We start from the raw sequence: 16861 nt of genomic DNA, 5'->3' as shown, positions 1-16861 counted from the left end.
GCAACAGTGCTAACCACTGTGCCACCGTGCTGCCCAGTGAATATACCCTGCAATATGAGCAGGATGCTAGCTTTCAAAACCCTGCCCATGTGATTAATGATATTATATAACGATGTACATATGTCTGCTTATTGCCTGCTGAAACACCTTGACTGTTTTTCATTCACCCAACCTTTGGTATTCACCTTGATTAGCAGAACAAATAATAGCAATGACAGAATTGTGCTGTTAACAGAATCTTAATTCCAACAAATTGGATCAACAGTATATCCTGAATTCAAATATATACATATATAAAATAAAACAGGTCTAAAATGAAAACACATTTAGATTTATTGTAAAAAAAAACTCAAACATTTACAATATTTGAAATAAGTTAGATTTTGATCTAAATATGCAAATTCTTAGAGTTGAGTTGTGATCAAAAAGTTTTTAGTATTGAAGCCCCTCCTCCTCTGCTTACTCTATATAGGCCTCAGTCTCTTTTCATTATTCAGTTCAGCTCACCTCTCACCTGGACAGTAAAGAGAATACGCTATACTTTCAACATGCTGAGAACCTTCTGTACTCTTATTGCTCTAGCATGTAAGAGCGGCTACTGGTTCATTTTATAGTCTGTATTTAGAAACATAAAACTTTATTTAAATATTAATTAATTTAAACATTCTTTTTTTCTCTGACAGGTGTGGATGCTGCAAAAGTGTTGACCCAGACACCACCTGTCCACACAGTTTCTCCAGGAGACGAGGTTCTGCTCAAATGCAATGTTCAGAGAGATGAAAGCAATTATGTCAGCTGGTACAAACAGGTCCCTGGTTCTACTCCTCAGTATATTCTGAAATTTTATCATAGCCACAGTTCACCCAGCTTTGGAACAGGATTCTCCTCAGACCGATTTAATTCTAAAGCCTCATCAAACATTGATTATCAGTTAATCATCAAGCAAGCAGAAGCAGGAGACTCTGCTGTGTATTACTGTAGCACATGGGACAACTCTGCTCAGGAGAGCGTATCACAGTGATTTACACTGTGACAAAAACCTCTGTACAGAATACTTCTGCTTTCAGAGGCTTTAACATTTTGTTAACAATGACTATGTGTCTGCTAGACATCCAACTGGATCATAGATAAGGTTAACATATATCAAGCGTCTTTGGGCTAGGAGACTTCAGAGAAAAATATCAAGAATATCAGAATATCCTACTCAATAACAGAGGACCAAAATGAGTATTTAAAATCTTCTTGCACATTGATTTTGCTGTTTACTGATTACCAAACATGTTAAAATAAAACAAAAGGGTTCAATGACTTTAACTGGACATTTAACTTTACTGTAGTTAGAATAAATAAAATGTTGTGCTGTGTCACATTTGTAGACCTGGGACAGTTAAAGGCATGAGTGTCACTGGTTTAAAATGCTTATTTTAAACCTGCAGCCTTCACACTCTGTTAGTAAAGCATCACCTCTCTACTCCTCCTTCTCTTTTTCCCCAGAATGCACCTGCAGGTCTGAGCATCTAATTTATAACGTCAGGAAAGTTGTAAAAGAGAGTTAAGGTCTTTCTAAAAGGAGATGTAACTGCCCTTGACTGGAAATGTTGTATTTCACTATACTTTGGTAATTCAGGGAATTAACTGAATACTGCTTTGGTTTTGTCCAAGAATAACTTTATTTATTATATAAGAAGCAGTAAACAATGTCCAGCTGTATAACTTTTGCAGCTCTGTTGTTGTCATACAAACATTTGATATGAAAAATGTTGATTTTTTAACATTTATTTGCCATTACTACTTAATCCTAATTTTTAAATGGCTAGTACACATAAAAGTCCGAGCTGCTATGAAATGACTGTTTAAGGTGCATTTTAATGTTAAAGAATCCAGTTAGCAGCAGAATTTTTTTTGTGGCTGATCTGAATTTAGATAACTATAAAACATCTCCTAATATAGATCCTTGGATTAAGCTGTTGTAGCTATTTTTACGTAACGTTTATGTTCAACAATAAATCAGTTTTGTATTCCTGCTTTTTAAACAGATCCAAAGATTATGTGAAAATAGAAGTGGCAAAAACTTACAAAAACTTTCTTATTTGCAAATAAAACAACCAGATAGAATGTATAGATTCACCTGACTACACACACTTTGTTATTTAACTTAACAGGAGATTAATCCCAACAAAATATGTCCTGAATATAAATATCTTTATAAATAAAAATAACACTGCTGTAAACTGAAAACATATTTAGTAGACTTATTCTAAAAGTAAACATTTATGATATTTAAAATAATTTTGAGTTTGGTGTAAAACCCTAATTTCTAGTTGAGTTGTAATAGTACAGTTTTCAGTATTGAAACTCCTCCTCCTCCACTCCTTAGTTATTAAAAGTCTCAGCCTCTCTTCATTGCTCAGTTTTCCTCTCAGCTGGACAGCAAAGAGAATTCACCGTACTTTCAACATGCTGGGGACCATCTCTATTATTATTGTTGCTCTAGCATGTAAGATAATCTTCTGGTTTATTTCATAGACTGCACTTTGAGAGTTAAAAACAGACTTACTGCAATTTTTTTCTCTGACAGGTGTGGATGCTGCAAAAGTGTTGACCCAGACACCACCTGTCCACACAGTTTCTCCAGGACAGGAGGTTCTGCTCAAATGCAACATTCAGAGACCTGAAAGCTATTATGTCGGCTGGTACAAACAGGTCCCTGGTTCTACTCCTCAGTATATTCTGAGATTTTATCATGAGCACAGTTCACCCAGCTTTGGAACAGGATTCTCCTCAGACCGATTTAATTCTAAAGCCTCATCAAACATTGATTATCAGTTTATCATTAATCGGGCAGAAGCAGGAGACTCTGCTGTGTATTACTGTGGAACATGGGATAACTCTGCTCAGGAGTACGTATCACAGTCATTTACACTGTGACAAAAACCTCTGTACAAAGTACTTCTGCTTTTAGAGTCTTTGACGTGTCATTTAGACTGTTTGTCAGCAGCTGCCAATAAAAACACAAATCATCAGACACGTCCATCCTCTACAAGTTGTTCAGATTATATGACATTATTGTATCTGTACACATTTTAATTATATTCAGGGATAGCCTTTGGTTTTTTTTCTTCAGAAATAAATTTCTGTACTGACTCAGTCTTATGCTGTATATTTCAGTTTTTTACTGAATTGATTCTGTATGTTTTTGGATCATGTCCTTCGTGTATTTTCAGACTTCAGCCTCCCTCTTCTTGCCCTGACAGTCTTCCCTCCATGCAGTGCTGAGCTCCAGTCCAACAAAGCCTCTCTGGTCTGTCTGACCATCCAAACATCAGACTGGGTGAAGTGTCTTTGTGAAAACCATCAAGAATTCATAATGTCCCAATGAATAGTAGATGCCTGTGCAAGTAGGTTATATAGCTGATACAATTACTTATAAAGCTAGACAAGATGAAAAGAGAGCAAAATAATCTTTACCCACAGCTCCTCCACCTTTTGGTAATCTTAAATGACACCTCATGCTCATTCTCTCTTTAGCCTATAAAAACAGTCCAATATTGTTTGAAGTTACAAATCTGCTCTCATCTCACACTGACAACTGGCTGGTGATTCTCTGCACTCTCATCAAAGTTCTAGCATGTAAAGAATCTGATGTCCACTGCAGACTTATGCACAGATGAAGCTTAATCACATTGATTGAGGCTGTGAAAAAAAACCCTAAATTAGAGACATTACAGTTTTAAAAAAAATCCAACATTACTCATCTCAAATCATTAAATCTCGAACAAAACATGTAATGGGATTACATTAGTGGTTGGAGGCAGATGGCATTTCTACTTTCTGCTAAGTATTTCTGTCAGAAATGGGATGACTCTGTAAGTTAACATGAACAGTGACTCAGACTGTGACAAAAACCTGAGATACACAACAACTTTCATGAGATCTGAAAAACATCAAACTATTTTCAGCTTTTATAAGTATTACACTAAGTAATCCTCACTTTTTGTTTAAGGTACTGTTTAATTTTTGTTTAAATTATCTACTTGATATCACTTGTTGAGAAACTTAAATCTATCTTTAAATTCTGAAAAGGGATCAAGTTAAAACACTGCAAAATCATCATGAAGGACATGAAAAGATTGTAAAAATTAAAAAAAAGAAGAGACTTCACATTACCAAGTCAAGATGAGAAATATACATATGTATGTTTAAGCTCCTCCTCCTGTTAGTCGTATTAAAAGGCTCCTTCAGCACCTCCTCTCTTCATCCTACAGAAGCTTTACAGCCACTTTAAAGTTACAAATTAGAAGTGCATTCTCAGCTCACACCGATAACATGCTGGCGACTCTCTGTGCTCTCATCACTGCTCTAACATGTAAACACTTTGACTTATATTGCACACATATATACTAATGTCAGTGTGTTTCTCTTGACTCCGTGTCTTCTTGTTGTTTGCAGGTGTGAGTGGTGTGACAGTGGTTACACAGAAAACTGTGCTATCAGTGAGCAAAGGAGAGACAGCCACCATGGACTGTAACCTGGGGACTGTTACTGACCGGTCTGCTCGGTGGTATAAACAGATTCCAGGAGGAGTTCCTCAGTTTGTGCTGAGGATGTATCATAGCTGGAGTTCTCCAGAATATGGATCTGGGTTCTCTGCTCCAAAATTCACATCCACTCATCAGTCAACAAAAGATTATCGTTTGATCATCAGCAATGTGGAGGAGGGAGACTCTGCAGTCTATTACTGTCAGACATGGGATGACTCTGCCAAAGAGCAGGTATCACAGTGATTTACATCATGACAAAAACCTCACTGTTACTTCTGCTTTTTGAGATTTACACATCCTGATAACAAAGACACTTTTGAAACTTTTTGAAACCAACTCACTAACGACAGATAATGTGTTAATAAACAATAAATTACTTTATTTTAATCAAGGGACTCTCAATTCGATTAACTATCTAACCTTCTATTACCACATGACTTTGACAGCATACATTCTGTTGACGTTCTCCCCAGAGAGAACCCAGAGCCAAGCATCAGCCATAAATGCTGATGCTTGGTATTTCTGTCAGACATGGGATGGCTCTGATTAAGACATACAGACATAAATAAAATAGAAGCAAATATTTCCGTTGTGTGTGTTTTTAGGAACACCTCTTTATATCATGTGTTGTTTTAAAGGAAGAATATCAACACTGTGACAAAAAACTAAATGAGAGTTAAATAATTTCCCCCAGGGATCAATAAAGTATTCTGATTCTGATTCTGATTCTGAGAGACTCTACAGATTTTAAAAATAAATTCTAACCATTTGAAATCATTACATTTTTTTGACTTTGACTTTTTTTTTGTTAATTTGTTGTTGTACTGTGCATTTAAAATATTGAGGTTAAAGCTGTGTAAATGCTGACCCCAGCCCAGCAGCCAGACTCTAAACTTCAACAGGTAATAAAAGCAGTGATGAGCAGTCAGACTGCAGCCTCCTTTTCTACCTGTTCATGTTTCTAAACTAGAATCACAGTGACGACTGCTGATGGCTTTGAGTTCACACCTAAACACTAAGAGAAAAATCATGTGTGTGTTCTCCTTAGGATATGGATTTCTGTTGGTGTATGGGACTACAGTCTAGCCTCAGGTTTATATTGTTCACTAGCCATTATGAGACAATGAATTTCAGGCCATTTCATGGAGAAACGCAAAAGTAATGTAACTAGTGTAGAGAATTACTTTATACTGGGAATAATTCAGTCATGTGCATTATTTGTGCATTATCTTTAAGAATAGTAATGAGTAATGTATAAAACATTACTTTTTTTGAGTAATAACCCAACAATGATCACAGCAAAGAGGGGAAATACCTCTAACAAGTTCAAATGTTTGACCACACAGCGTGCAAATAATTTTCATGAATGTAATGTGTTTAATATGCTTTTCAGTGATGTTGGCGACTCTAGAAGCAAAGCCAGTGAGAATTCAGTGAGACTCAATAAAGAATCGAATTGATAAATAATATTGATAATCACTAAATTACTAAATTCTTATCAAGTCCCATCCCTACTTTGTGCTGTATTTTTATTATAGCTATATTTTTCCACTTTATGGGTTTGGCTTCTCCTCTCCAATATTCACATGTACTCATCCGTCAACATCAGATTAGCATTTTGATCAACAATATATGGGGAAGTGACACTGACAGTGAAAGTTGGTCTCAATTGGATGTTTCAGTTCCTCTCCCCTCATCACTTACAGTCAGGAGGTTTTTGTACAGCCATGTATACAAACTGAATCACTGTGGTATTCGGACAAGGCACCAAGCTGATTGTGACAAGTAAGTGCTTTTAAACTGATCATGAAACAGTAGGTATTTTGTGTTTATGCTTAGATTCTCTAATTTTCTCATTTCTCATATACTTAGATTTTTCTTTAGACTTTTTTTTTGCTGTTTCATGCAGTCTGCAAGCTACAGAGTTGATCACACGTTGTAATGTGACTTAAGTTCTTCATTAGTGCACAGACACAGATACTGAACTTGATTATTCTTAAAAAAAGGTTTGTATTATCTGCCTCTCAGAAAACATTTTTTAAATAATATTTTCTGGAAATTATTCCATGTTCTCTCAACAAACATTTGACCAAAGGTGGAAAACTGACTATAATTGAACAATCTGACCTTAACCTTAGTGTTGCTTGGTTTTAGAATTAAACCCATTTTGTCTGCAGTTTGTCATAGCTGGTATTATTTTTTCATCTGTGTGAAAAAAAAAACAATTTTCTGATTTAAAAAAAATCTATTTTTTTGTTCTTCTTTAGATGACTATTCCTTCTTTTTTGCAGATGTCATTGTCTTTTATGCGAGTTGTTTATTTTATGATAAATATCATCTTCATCCAATATCTCTGGCCTGATGATGATGTTGTAAGACATAGCTTTTATGTATTTTGGAGAAGTTATTTTAGCTATTTTGGGAGTTAAAGTATAGTATTTTTTCATACATTACTTTATATTGATCCAGTTTTTATTTGTTCATTTTATTGTTGTTGTTGTTGTTCTTTTTTTTTCTTTTTTTTTAAAAATGGTTTTCATGTATTTTCAGGCTCCAGCCTCCCTCCTCCTGTCCTGACAGTCTTCCCTCCGTCCAGTGCTGAGCTCCAGTCCAACACAGCTTCTCTGGTCTGTCTGTCCAGTCAGTCTGTGCCTTTTGTTGATGTGAGCTGGTTGGTTGCTGGGAGTCCAGTGAGCAGTGGGATCTCTACCAGCACTGCTGTTCAGAGACCAGACCAAACTTACCAAATCAGCAGCTCTCTGACCATCCAGACATCAGACTGGAACATGGATAAGGTTTATACATGTAAAGTGTCTTTGGGCTCACAGACTTCAGAGAAAACCATCAGCAAATCAGCCTGTAGCACTGACTAGCAGACGGGTCAGAATCAGCATTTAAAGTCTGCTCTTCAAACCTTTTGGTATTTTTTTGTGCCTGTGTACATGTAAGAAAATACTAGCAGTTAATGTTTGCTATGCATTTATTCTGCAAAATGTTAATAAAAAATATTGCAAGTGAACATTGGAGGCAATGTAGCATTTTCTTCTTCTGCCAGTTTGAATTTCCTCAACTCTTCTGTATGTCCATGTGCTAGTGTGTGCATGTCCATAAGTTCTTTACTTGTGGGGAGGTTATCATAGCTTCATGTTAGTCTCCAAACTTCCACCTCAAAAAACAAAAGTAAAAAAATTCTCTGATCATATATAGAGAATTGGAGTGCCTGAAAAGATAATTAATATTTTACATTCTGGTTTAAGTTTCCTGCAATAAAAGTGGTTTGAAAATACCCCCCCCCCCCTCCAAAATGAGTAGTAACTGAAACTATCTACACCTCCCCCTCTGTCTTCCAGGATGCACCTGGAGGCTTCTTCTCTGAATTTAGAGTATTATGCAAATCAAGTCCTAAGTGAGAGGGGACTGTCCCTGACTGGGAAAAAAAAAAAGAATGTGAACCTTTTCATTATTCTACAAATAACCATTGTTGCTTTTAAACCTGGCTCATCTACCAAAAAAGGAGAAATCCTTTGTGATGATAAAATAATAGACCATATATATTATATAATATATATATATAAATTTTTTATTTATTTTTTTGTCAGTGTGAAGGCTCAAAGGCTCAAAGATGTTAAATGGTAAATAACTTTTCAGATAATATAAGAGTCAAAAGTTAAAGTCACTGATGCTGAAAGTCAAATAAATAAGTTGGTAAGTAAATAAGAAAGAAAGTAAATGTGTAAAAAATAAATAGCATTGTAAAATGAATATATTTTCCCCACAAGGGGGAGGCATTGTCCAATCAGTCTCAGCCACTGAAGAGTGTGATTTTATTTAAAAGCATTGAGGTAATAAGTAGTTGATATAAAGGAATCACTGTGAACTACTGCATTGTGGTTTTGCTTCAAATTAACTTAAAGCTTCATTATATTTTGATCTGTGGAGGCTTATTAGAGGAAATATGAATCAGATGAATCATCTGTGTGAGATGTAGACACAGTTTCCTGTTGTTAACTGACAGGAGTGACACCAGATCAGTGCCTGCTGCTGTATCTCATTTGCTTCAAGGTTTGATGTGTGTCTTTTCAGTGATGCTCTTCTGAATATCTTGTCTGTAAAAAGTTGTTGACAGAGTTACTGTTACCTTCCTATCAGCTTGAAGCAGTCTCCTTTGACTTCTGGCATCAACAAGGCATTTTTATTCCAGAGAACTGACACTTACTGGATATTTACTTTTTTTGGGCCCATATGACTATGTAAACCCCAGAGATGACTGTGCGGGAAAATACTAGTAGATCAGCAGAAATAATTTGGAAATAATTTAAATTAAAGGTTTTTGCTGCACATCAGTTTGTCTCTTCTGTATATTCTGGGAAATTCCTCATCTTTAGAACGGCAATCTCCACAGAAAGACTTTGGGATAGGGTGACTCGGTAAATAAAGCACAGTAATTCAATATTACAAGGAAAACGTGAATTAGACACTACAGCTTTCATGAATTCTGAAAAACATTAAATATTTCCTGTCATTCCATAAGGAGTGAAAAAATACTGATAATGAATGAACTTCTTTTTTTTAATTACCTTCACCTTTAACAACATTACACCTCAGTTTGTTAGATGAGCCCAGTGTTGCTAACACTAATATTACCACCAGGTATAATTAATCAGTAGTAGTGTCAGTATATTATTTGATGATAAATGTGAAGACTCAAACCAGTGGCAGTGGTAAACAGATACCTATTAAAAGCACTTGACATTATTTATCAGAAAATATAGAAAATTTAAGAGAATTTAACAAAGGAAACAATTCAGTGAGAGCGCCATAGCTCCTCCTCCTCCTCGTTGTATTAAATGGCTACTCCAGTACCTCCTCTTCTTATCTTACCGTAAAATCTCAGCTGACATTGACAACATGCTGGTGACTCTCTGTACTCTGATCACTGCTCTAACATGTAAAGAGTCTTATACACCAAATTATACAGCAAGAATTATCAGTCAGTGTGTTTCTCTTGACTCCGTGTCTTCTTGTTGTTTGGAAACATATTGGCACCATGTATATATGTATAGACACATAGTGAGGGAGAAAGGTGACTGAAGAAGAAACACTCAGTGAATCATAGGAATTCCCCAGCTGCCTTGATATATTGCACTATAAAAAAAGGGAGGATTCAGGGTCACCTGATCCAGTCCTAACTATATGCTTTAGCAAAAATGAAAGTTTTAGGTCTAATCTAAAGCAGAGAGATGCATGCAGATAGATATATTCAGAGTGAGTATGAACAAAAGGAAACAAAAAGGTCATTAAAAAAGAAAGAAAGAAAAAAGAATAATGTTGTAATGGGTTGATAGGCGGGAGACCAACACAAATAGACATAAACATAGTAAAGACAAAAAAATGTTGCATATACATTTTTGAAGCTCCTCCTCTTGTTAGTTGTTTTATAAAATTGCTCCTCCAGCACCTCCCCTCTTCATCCAACAAAAGCAGTACAGTCCGTTTCACAGCTGCAAGTCTATCTTTCGTCAAACAGTGAGAACATGCTGGTGACTCTCTGTGCTCTCATCACTGCTCTAACATGTAAACACTTTGACTTATATTGCACACATATATACTAATTTCAAAGTGTTTCTCTTGACTCCATGTCTTCTTGTTGTTTGCAGGTGTGAGTGGTGTGACGGTGCTGACACAGAAACCTCCTGTTCTATCAGTGAGGAAAGGAGAGACAGCCACCATGGACTGTAACCTGGGGACTGTTACTAATGATGCTCGTTGGTATAAACAGATTCCAGGAGAAGTTCCTCAGTATGTGCTGAGGATGTTTCATAGCTGGAGTTCTCCATACTATGGCTCTGGGTTCTCTGCTCCAAAATTCACATCCACTCATCAGTCAACAAAAGATTATCGTTTGATCATCAGCAATGTGGAGGAGGGAGACTCTGCAGTCTATTACTGCCATACATGGGACAGCTCTGTTAATGAGCATGTATCACAGTGATTTACATCATGACAAAAACCTCCTCACTGTTACTTCTGCTTTTTGAGATTTACACATACTGATAACAAAGACATAAGTGAAAGCTCAGTGTACACTCACCACCCACAGAAAGCATTTTTAAATAAATGCTATTTTTATTAACAAACATCAGAAAACAATAATGTTGTTTCACGATATGATTCACTAATACACACAAAAAATTCAGTCATATATTGCTCTTAAATTAGTTTTGATGAATCAGAAAATTTAAAAATTGAACTAAGTACTGTCAGCATACTGTCTCACATATGAATACTTCATCAACATTTTCACTTGTTTTTCTGAAGGTTTTACTCCTGTTGCTTAAAATAACAAATAGTAACAAACAAGAAGAAATCAAATTTCACTGTTTGTTTATTTCAGTATCATTCTGTGACATCAAGCTCTAGGCAGTACATATTGGTTGATATTTTATGTATCTATAATTATATTAATTTGACAATAAAATATGATAAATAACCTTTTAATTAAAAAGGTGCTGTTATTAAGAGAAACTCCAAAAGATTTCAGCGCTGTACTGAGCCCCCAATGTTTAAAGTCTTCCAGTGCACCTGAAACTCCTGTTTCAATGTTACCATTAGTCATAGTCACAGTAATAGCAGTATTACTTTTTTATATGAGTTTTACCAGCTTCCTTTTATTTCAGATATATAAACTTTACAAAAGAATGGTCCACACTAAACAAAAGCTGAAATCTCTACTTGATTTCATTGAATGATAAATGTGAAGGCTCAATCTAGTGGCAGTGGTAAAAAGATATGTAGTTAAATCAGAAATGATAGATAATTTAATAGAATTTAATAAAGGAAACAATCCAGAAAGAAAGAGATAGAGAGAAGCAGAGAGAGAGAGAGAGAGACAGAGAGAGAGAGAGAGAGAGAGAGAGACAGAGAGACAGAGAGAGATTCCCAGCTCCTCCTTCTCCTGGTTATATTAAATGGCTCAACCAGCACATTTTTCTTCACATTTTATTGTCAATTCTCAGCTCACATCGACAACATGCTGCTGACTCTCTGTACTCTGATCACTGCATTAACATGTAAAGAGGACTTATGCGTCCAATCGGACCTCAAGAAAGATTTATTAGTCTGTTTGTTTCTCTTGACTTCATGTCTTCTTGTTGTTTGTAGGTGTGAGTGGTGTGACAGTGCTGACACAGAAACCTCCTGTTCTATCAGTGAGGAAAGGAGAGACAGCCACCGTGGACTGTAACCTGGGGACTGTTACTGGCAGTAATGCTCGGTGGTATAAACAGGTTCCAGGAGAAGTTCCTCAGTTTGTGCTGAGGTTTCATCATAGCTGGGGTTCTCCAACCTATGGCTCTGGGTTCTCTGCTCCGAAATTCACATCCACTCATCAGTCAACAACAGATTATCGTTTGATCATCAGCAAAGTGGAGGAGGGAGACTCTGCAGTCTATTACTGTAAGACACATGACAACTCTGTTGATGAGTTCGTATCACAGTGATTTATACTGTGACAAAAACCTCCTCACTGTTACTTCTCCTTTTTTGGATTTTTACACATACTGATAACTAAGACAGTGTATACTCACCACCTAAAGAAAGTATGATTAAATAAATGTTATTTTTATTGACAAACATCAGACTGCACTAACGTTGTTCCACCATATGATTAACTAATATATTTTATATGAACATTTTTTATGTCAGACATGTAAAAATGATTATGAACCAGAAACACTGATGATATGAGTTATAGTTATTGTTTTGAAGACTCATCTGAATAAACTAGTAATATAATGTGACGACATTATAATGCTCAAATTTGAAGGTGGAAACACTTATATATTTCTCTTGCTTTTTATACTCACTGTCAACAGTTTCTAAGTTATCATATTTGCAAACAACCATTCATTCCTGTTTTTGTGATATTTACTCAGTTATGAGATGTCACTACACGGTTTTGACAAATCTTCTTTTTACCTTAGAATTCCAAAATAATAAAGGGTGGCTGAAATTACTTGACTGGCACATACTGAGAACCTTTCTGTCATGTGTGGCTGTGTGGCAGGCAGAATGAAGGATCCAAATTAATGAATCACAAGAAACCAATGAATGTACAGGGAGCACATACAGTGGGGCAAAAAAGTATTTAGTCAGCCACCGATTGTGCAAGTTCCCCCACCTAAAATGATGCCTCGTTTCATCTTCAAAGTTCTCACTGATGGAAGGAGGTTTTGGCTCAAAATCTCACGATACATGGCCCCATTCATTCTGTCCTTAACACGGATCAGTCGTCCTGTCCCCTTGGCAGAAAAACAGCCCCATAGCATGATGTTTCCACCCCCATGCTTCACAGTAGGTATGGTGTTCTTGGGATGCAACTCAGTATTCTTCTTCCTCCAAACACGACGAGTTGAGTTTATACCAAAAAGTTCTACTTTGGTTTCATCTGACCACATGACATTCTCCCAATCCTCTGCTGTATCATCCATGTGCTCTCTGGCAAACTTCAGACGGGCCTGGACATGCACTGGCTTCAGCAGCGGAACACGTCTGGCACTGCGGGATTTGATTCCCTGCCGTTGTAGTGTGTTACTGATGGTGACCTTTGTTACTTTGGTCCCAGCTCTCTGCAGGTCATTCACCAGGTCCCCCCGTGTGGTTCTGGGATCTTTGCTCACCGTTCTCATGATCATTTTGACCCCACGGTATGAGATCTTGCGTGGAGCCCCAGATCGAGGGAGATTATCAGTGGTCTTGTATGTCTTCCATTTTCTGATGATTGCTCCCACAGTTGATTTTTTCACACCCAGCTGCTTGCCTATTGAAGATTCACTCTTCCCAGTCTGGTGCAGGTCTACAATACTTTTCCTGGTGTCCTTCGAAAGCTCTTTGGTCTTGGCCATGGCGGAGTTTGGAGTCTGACTGTTTGAGGCTGTGGACAGGTGTCTTTTATACAGATGATGAGTTCAAACAGGTGCCATTCATACAGGTAACGAGTGGGGGACAGAAAAGCGTCTTACAGAAGACGTTACAGGTCTGTGAGAGCCAGAGATTTTCCTTGTTTGAGGTGACCAAATACTTATTTTCCACCCTCATTTACGAATAAATTCTTTACAAATCCTACCATGTGGATTCATGGATTTTTCTTTCACATTCTGTCTCTCACAGTTGAAGTGTACCTCTGGTGCAAATTACTGACCTCTGTCATCATTTTAAGTGGGGGAACTTGCACAATTGGTGGCTGACTAAGTACTTTTTTGCCCCACTGTAGGGTAATGATATAACAACTGCAATAAAAAACAACAACAACACAGGGTTTAAATATAACAGGGGGTAGCAAGGGAATGGGAAACAGGAGGGAAACACAGGTGGACTAATCTGACATAACAAGACGGGGAGGAAGCAAGACTGAAAACACTGAACGCAGGACATAAGACCGCCAAAGTAAAACAGGAAATACAAATAAGGCTTACTTACAGACAAATAAGGAGACATGGCTGACAGGGAAAAGTGAACATGGAGCACTGAGAGAAGAGGGGGAGGGAAGGTAACAGAAACCCAAGGACTATAACTAAGAATGTAACATAAGCAGAAAACAATAACGGGAATAAAACCGACAAATCAAAACATAACTAATCAGAATCAGCATACTTTACTAATCCCTAGGGAAATTATGTAATTGTATAACTAATCAAAAACACAACACGCTGGGTTCCAGACCCAGTAGCATGATACTTTCAGCTTTAAAATCTAACCATGATTGATTTTATATCTGTATGAAATCCGAGAGTTAAAGTGTGAGATAATAAATCTTATCCACTGCTTCAGCGTAGTCTTATGAATAACAAGTTACAAATGTACTGTGTGATGCAGATGTGGATAAAGACATGAGAAAAACTGTGTTGCTCACATCTCAATCGGATTTGAACTTAAAAAAAGAAAAAGAAAAACAAACTTGAATGTGACAGTAAAGTAAAAGCTCAGTCATTCAATGTGTAATGAAATATAAGCAGACTGATGAGGGGAAAATAAAGATGACAGTGAAAGTTGGCCTCAGCAGGATGTTTCAGTTCCTCTCCCCTCATCAGTGACAGTCAGGAGGTTTTTGTACAGCCATGTATACAAACTGAATCACTGTGGTATTCGGACAAGGCACCAAGCTGATTGTGACAAGTAAGTACTTTTAAACTGATTATAAAGTGGGAGAGATTTTCTTAATATTATTCAGTGTTTATGTTTTGATATCTTATGTTTCAGATTTTTAATCATTAATTATTAATATTCTAAATGAGCCTTCAAATACAAGATTCTTCTTCAATTCGTTTCTTCAGAACTGAAAAAGCCTCTTAGATGAGGCTTGAAATGCTTGAATGCTGTTGAATGTAATTCTTTAACTTCGTGATTAGAGGCAGATATTTATCTCTGTCATTCCTATGAAGCAATAGTATTATTGAACTTTGATGAGACATTGTTTAAAGACAAAATTTGAGAATAATTCAGTCTTGATTAGTAGTAACTAATCTAAAAGTCAAATCTCAAAAAGGCAAAACACTAAATTAAAGTTAACATTCTGACCTTAATCTGGTTCAGTTTTAGAGCTAACTGTATTCTGTTTAACATTTATCATAGATGGTATTGTTTCATTTCACACTAAAGAGTTTCAGACTAAAAAATACTGACTGATGTAAATGTTTATGTGTTTGAAATGTAACATTTCTACTGCTTTAGATACTACTTGTTTATAGTTTTACTGGAAGATATTAGTTATATTTTATAGTAAATTGCTTCATGATGATGTTGTAGGACATAACCTGAAATGGTTCTCTTGTTTGTGTGTTTATACATGAAATCTCAGCTGCTATAAAGGACTGGTTCTAATTTAGCAGATGCGATATTTTTCATGGCTACAATAAGTTATCATTTATAATAACAGATAGATTATATTCATCCACTGCTGTCTCTTACACAGTTCTTTTCTTAAAAACTTTTCTAGTATTTAATTGTTTTATTTCAATGTTTCTGAACATCTTTCATGTATTTTCAGGCTCCAGCCTCTCTCCTCCTGTCCTGACAGTCTTCCCTCCGTCCAGTGCTGAGCTCCAGTCCGACACAGCTTCTCTGGTCTGTCTGTCCAGTCAGTCTGCGCCTTTTGTAGATGTGAGCTGGTTGGCTGCTGGGAGTCCAGTGAGCAGTGGGATCTCTACCAGCACTGCTGTTCAGAGACCAGACCAGACTTACCAAATCAGCAGCTCTCTGACCATCCAGACATCAGACTGGAACATGGATAAGATTTATACATGTAAAGTGTCTTTGGGCTCACAGACTTCAGAGAAAACCATCAAGAAGTCAGAATGTCCCACTGAGTAGTAGAAGGGTCAGAATCAGCATTTAACATCTATCTGGCTCTTTAATGCTCCTGGCATTTGTTTAGTGCTCATTTTCATGTTATAAAATACGAGCAGTTACTGTTGTGACTGTTTGATTTATGTGCTCTACTGGCCTTTGCTATATGTTTATTCAGCAAAATAATAATAAAAAAATATTGTAACAAAATGATTGATGTGTATCCTGCATTTCCTCTTTTTGTCATATTTCTTGTTCTAGTTTAACTTACCTGCAATAGTAAAGAGGTTTGAAAAAAGATGAGTATTAAATTAAACTGAATTTTCTTTGACTGTCAGTGAGGCATCATCTATTTTACACCTCCTTCTCTCTATTTCCAGGATGCACCTGCAGGCTTCTTGTCTGTATTTAGAATTTTATGCAAATCAAGTGGTGAGATTCTAAGTGTCAAGTAAGAGGGGACTGTCTCCGACTGAAAACATTCTCAAATGTAAATTTATTTTCATATAAAAACGCTGCTTGACAGGCCTCATACTGTGAAAATGTTTTTTGTTGACTTTAAGCCGGGCTAATACACAAAAATAAAGCCGGCAGTAGTATCTTGCCCAAGGATATTTGGCATTAAGACTGGAGCAGACAGGGATCAAACCACCAATCTTCTGATTAGTAGCTGACCTGATCTACTTCCTATAGGAGACATTGTTGTGTATGTCTAACAAATATTTAGGACTGCCTTCTTGCATTAACACAATTTCTCCACAATTAGAAGCCGTCTGAATGATGCTGAAAAACCAGTTCATGCATTTATTACTTCTATGAAGGACTACTGTAATTCATTATTATCAGGCAGCCCTGAAAGCTCCCTGAAAATCCCTCAGCTGATCCAAAATGGATTTATTAGTATTGATAAGGGCTAGCGAGAGAGAGCATATTTCTCATATATTGCTTTACCTGTTAAATCCACAATCAAATTTAAA

The 16861-nt window shown here is 36.6% G+C and overlaps 3 protein-coding genes across 5 annotated transcripts; all 3 read left to right on the top strand.

The window, feature by feature from the left end:
- Positions 1-508: 508 nt before the first annotated feature.
- Positions 509-3379, top strand: LOC309705650 (uncharacterized protein; the record flags this gene model as incomplete). Its single annotated transcript, XM_082531575.1, has 5 exons — positions 509-585; positions 684-1009; positions 1495-1507; positions 2579-2710; positions 3225-3379. Exons 1-5 carry the CDS (start codon positions 549-551, stop codon positions 3377-3379), a joined length of 663 nt encoding a protein of 220 aa, XP_082387701.1. The 5' UTR covers positions 509-548.
- Positions 3380-4270: 891 nt separating this feature from the next.
- On the top strand, positions 4271-7560 carry LOC309704361 (immunoglobulin lambda-1 light chain-like). The gene is made up of 4 exons (XM_082529462.1): positions 4271-4366; positions 4450-4776; positions 6297-6326; positions 7092-7560. Exons 1-4 carry the CDS (start codon positions 4327-4329, stop codon positions 7412-7414), a joined length of 720 nt encoding a protein of 239 aa, XP_082385588.1. The 5' UTR covers positions 4271-4326; the 3' UTR covers positions 7415-7560.
- A 1872-nt stretch (positions 7561-9432) lies between these two features.
- Positions 9433-16097, top strand: LOC309704360 (immunoglobulin lambda-1 light chain-like). 3 transcript variants are annotated; one of them, XM_082529461.1, is made up of 4 exons: positions 9433-9489; positions 10199-10525; positions 14685-14714; positions 15586-16097. In XM_082529461.1, exons 1-4 carry the CDS (start codon positions 9450-9452, stop codon positions 15906-15908), a joined length of 720 nt encoding a protein of 239 aa, XP_082385587.1. In that variant the 5' UTR covers positions 9433-9449; the 3' UTR covers positions 15909-16097. The 3 variants fall into 3 exon arrangements, with proteins under 3 accessions (XP_082385587.1, XP_082385586.1, XP_082385585.1); XM_082529460.1 differs by lacking the exon at positions 9433-9489 and adding an exon at positions 10026-10115; XM_082529459.1 differs by lacking the exons at positions 9433-9489; positions 10199-10525 and adding exons at positions 11541-11611; positions 11703-12032.
- The last annotated feature ends 764 nt before the right edge of the window (positions 16098-16861 follow it).

This window comes from Aulonocara stuartgranti (assembly GCF_965226115.1).
Source record: "Aulonocara stuartgranti genome assembly, chromosome: 4".
NCBI classification, from domain to species: Eukaryota; Metazoa; Chordata; class Actinopteri; order Cichliformes; family Cichlidae; genus Aulonocara; species Aulonocara stuartgranti.
The sequence above is the reverse complement of the archived record's forward strand: the minus strand, read 5'-3'. Positions and strand labels throughout refer to the sequence as shown.

Coding starts and splice junctions, on each gene's coding strand:
- LOC309704361 (XM_082529462.1), top strand. CDS start 4,327: ATGCTGGCGACTCTCTGTGCTCTCATCACTGCTCTAACAT. Junction 4,367..4,449: donor TCTCATCACTGCTCTAACAT/GTAAACACTTTG, acceptor TGTTGTTTGCAG/GTGTGAGTGGTGTGACAGTG. Junction 4,777..6,296: donor CTCTGCCAAAGAGCAGGTAT/CACAGTGATTTA, acceptor TCACTGTGGTAT/TCGGACAAGGCACCAAGCTG.
- LOC309704360 (XM_082529459.1), top strand. CDS start 11,572: ATGCTGCTGACTCTCTGTACTCTGATCACTGCATTAACAT. Junction 11,612..11,702: donor TCTGATCACTGCATTAACAT/GTAAAGAGGACT, acceptor TGTTGTTTGTAG/GTGTGAGTGGTGTGACAGTG. Junction 14,715..15,585: donor CACCAAGCTGATTGTGACAA/GTAAGTACTTTT, acceptor ATGTATTTTCAG/GCTCCAGCCTCTCTCCTCCT.